The sequence below is a fragment of the Rhea americana genome, unplaced genomic scaffold (genome assembly GCF_003343005.1).
Source record: "Rhea americana isolate MKP2758 unplaced genomic scaffold, rheAme1 scaffold_60, whole genome shotgun sequence".
NCBI lineage: Eukaryota > Metazoa > Chordata > Aves > Rheiformes > Rheidae > Rhea > Rhea americana.
In genome coordinates, this window is record NW_028186757.1 from 2924697 (window position 1) to 2926153 (window position 1457).

At 55.3% G+C, this 1457-nt stretch overlaps 1 protein-coding gene across 1 annotated transcript in view; it reads left to right on the plus strand.

The window, feature by feature from the left end:
* Positions 1-1045: 1045 nt before the first annotated feature.
* NAF1 (nuclear assembly factor 1 ribonucleoprotein) overlaps positions 1046-1457 on the plus strand; it is a 21538-nt gene continuing 21126 nt past the window's right edge. The window contains exon 1 of the mRNA XM_085319882.1: positions 1046-1454. Coding sequence (XP_085176008.1) covers positions 1096-1454 — 359 coding nt within the window. The 5' untranslated portion in view covers positions 1046-1095. The remainder of the gene's footprint in view (positions 1455-1457) is intronic.

Genomic DNA, 1457 nt, shown 5'->3' on the forward strand with positions numbered 1-1457 from the left:
AAGTTCATTACATGGAAAATGTGCACTGGGAAATGTACCTTCCTCTTCTATGCACTTATCATATATTCAAATCCCAGTCTTATTTGGCACTCTCAAAATTATCACATGGAATACTTTACTCCGTTTTGGGATCCTCCTCCTTGGAGCTCTCTTGCACTGTTTTGCGCACCGAAAGCGGGTGGGCCGCACTGGAGAGCGTGCGATGCATTGGACAGACATCAAAAACCCCTCAAGCTACAGAAGAAGAATGGCGATTTATGATGAACCTAATAAATGGACATTTATGTTGTGGTGAATGGTTTGATGACCTTAAAGATGTGGTCAAGTGTTATCAGGTTAGGTGTTATTATAGGACTGTTACTGTAATAGATATTAACTTTCCTTAAGTGCTTCTTAAATTTTAATTACATGAGTCTTTTGTATAAGTTATCAGTGTATTTATGAAATATCAGAACACACCCCAGTAGGTCCCAGTTAGAATTAAGCCCACGTAAGAGAGTAGCAGTGACCTCCAGCCTTGTCTTTCAAGCAAACCTAAGGAAAACAAAACTTACCATGTTTGACTTAATCATGAAATTTACTAAGCATTAAGACTTAAGAAGATGAAAATTATGACAAGACGCAAGCTGAATACATATAATTACAATTGACTACCAGTGACAATATATTCTGCCTGCCAATTAACAATACTTATCTCTCTTCAGTTTTTAACACCATAGTCTATTTTAATAAAAGGTCTATCAAAGGTCAAACGGGTCCGATAATGAATTAAAGCCCTAGAAAATCAAGTCAGCCACTTTCTACTCTTCCACTTCTAACGGCCYCCGCGCTCCCCGCGCCCCCAAGACCGGGGCAGCAGCCGTTGAGCTCCGCCCCTCGCGCCAACCCCTAGTGACGCACCGCGGTACCGCCCCCCGCCGCGCTGGCCCGCCCTCCCCGCTCCACGCATGCGTCCTGCCTTGCCCCTCGCCGTAGCCCAGACAACCTCAGTCAGCAGCCGCGCGCCTTCGGCGGCGGCCGGAAATAGCGTAGGGCTGTGGGCGGGGCCGCTGGCCGCGTGGGGCGGCTGGAGAGAGGCGGGGGGCGCGCGGGGCCATGGAGGTGGTGGCGCAGCTGGAGATGCTGACGTTTGAGCGGGACCTTGGGCCCGGCCCGCAGGCCGCGGCTGCCCCGAGCCCCGGCGGGGGCCAGGGGGAAGGGGAAGGCCGGGACCCGCCGCCCCCAGCCGAGGAAGCGCGCTGCTCCCCGCCGCGGGAAGGCACGCCGCCGCCGCGGGGAGAGGCACCGGCACTGCTGCCATGGGAAGGCACGGCGCCGCCACCGCGGGAGGAGGCACCGGCACCGCTGCCATGGGAAGGCTCGACGCCGCCGCGGGAAGGCACGCCGCCGCGGGAGGGGGCACCGGCACCGCTGCCATTGGAAGGCTCGCCCCCGCCGCGGGAAGGGGCACCGACGCC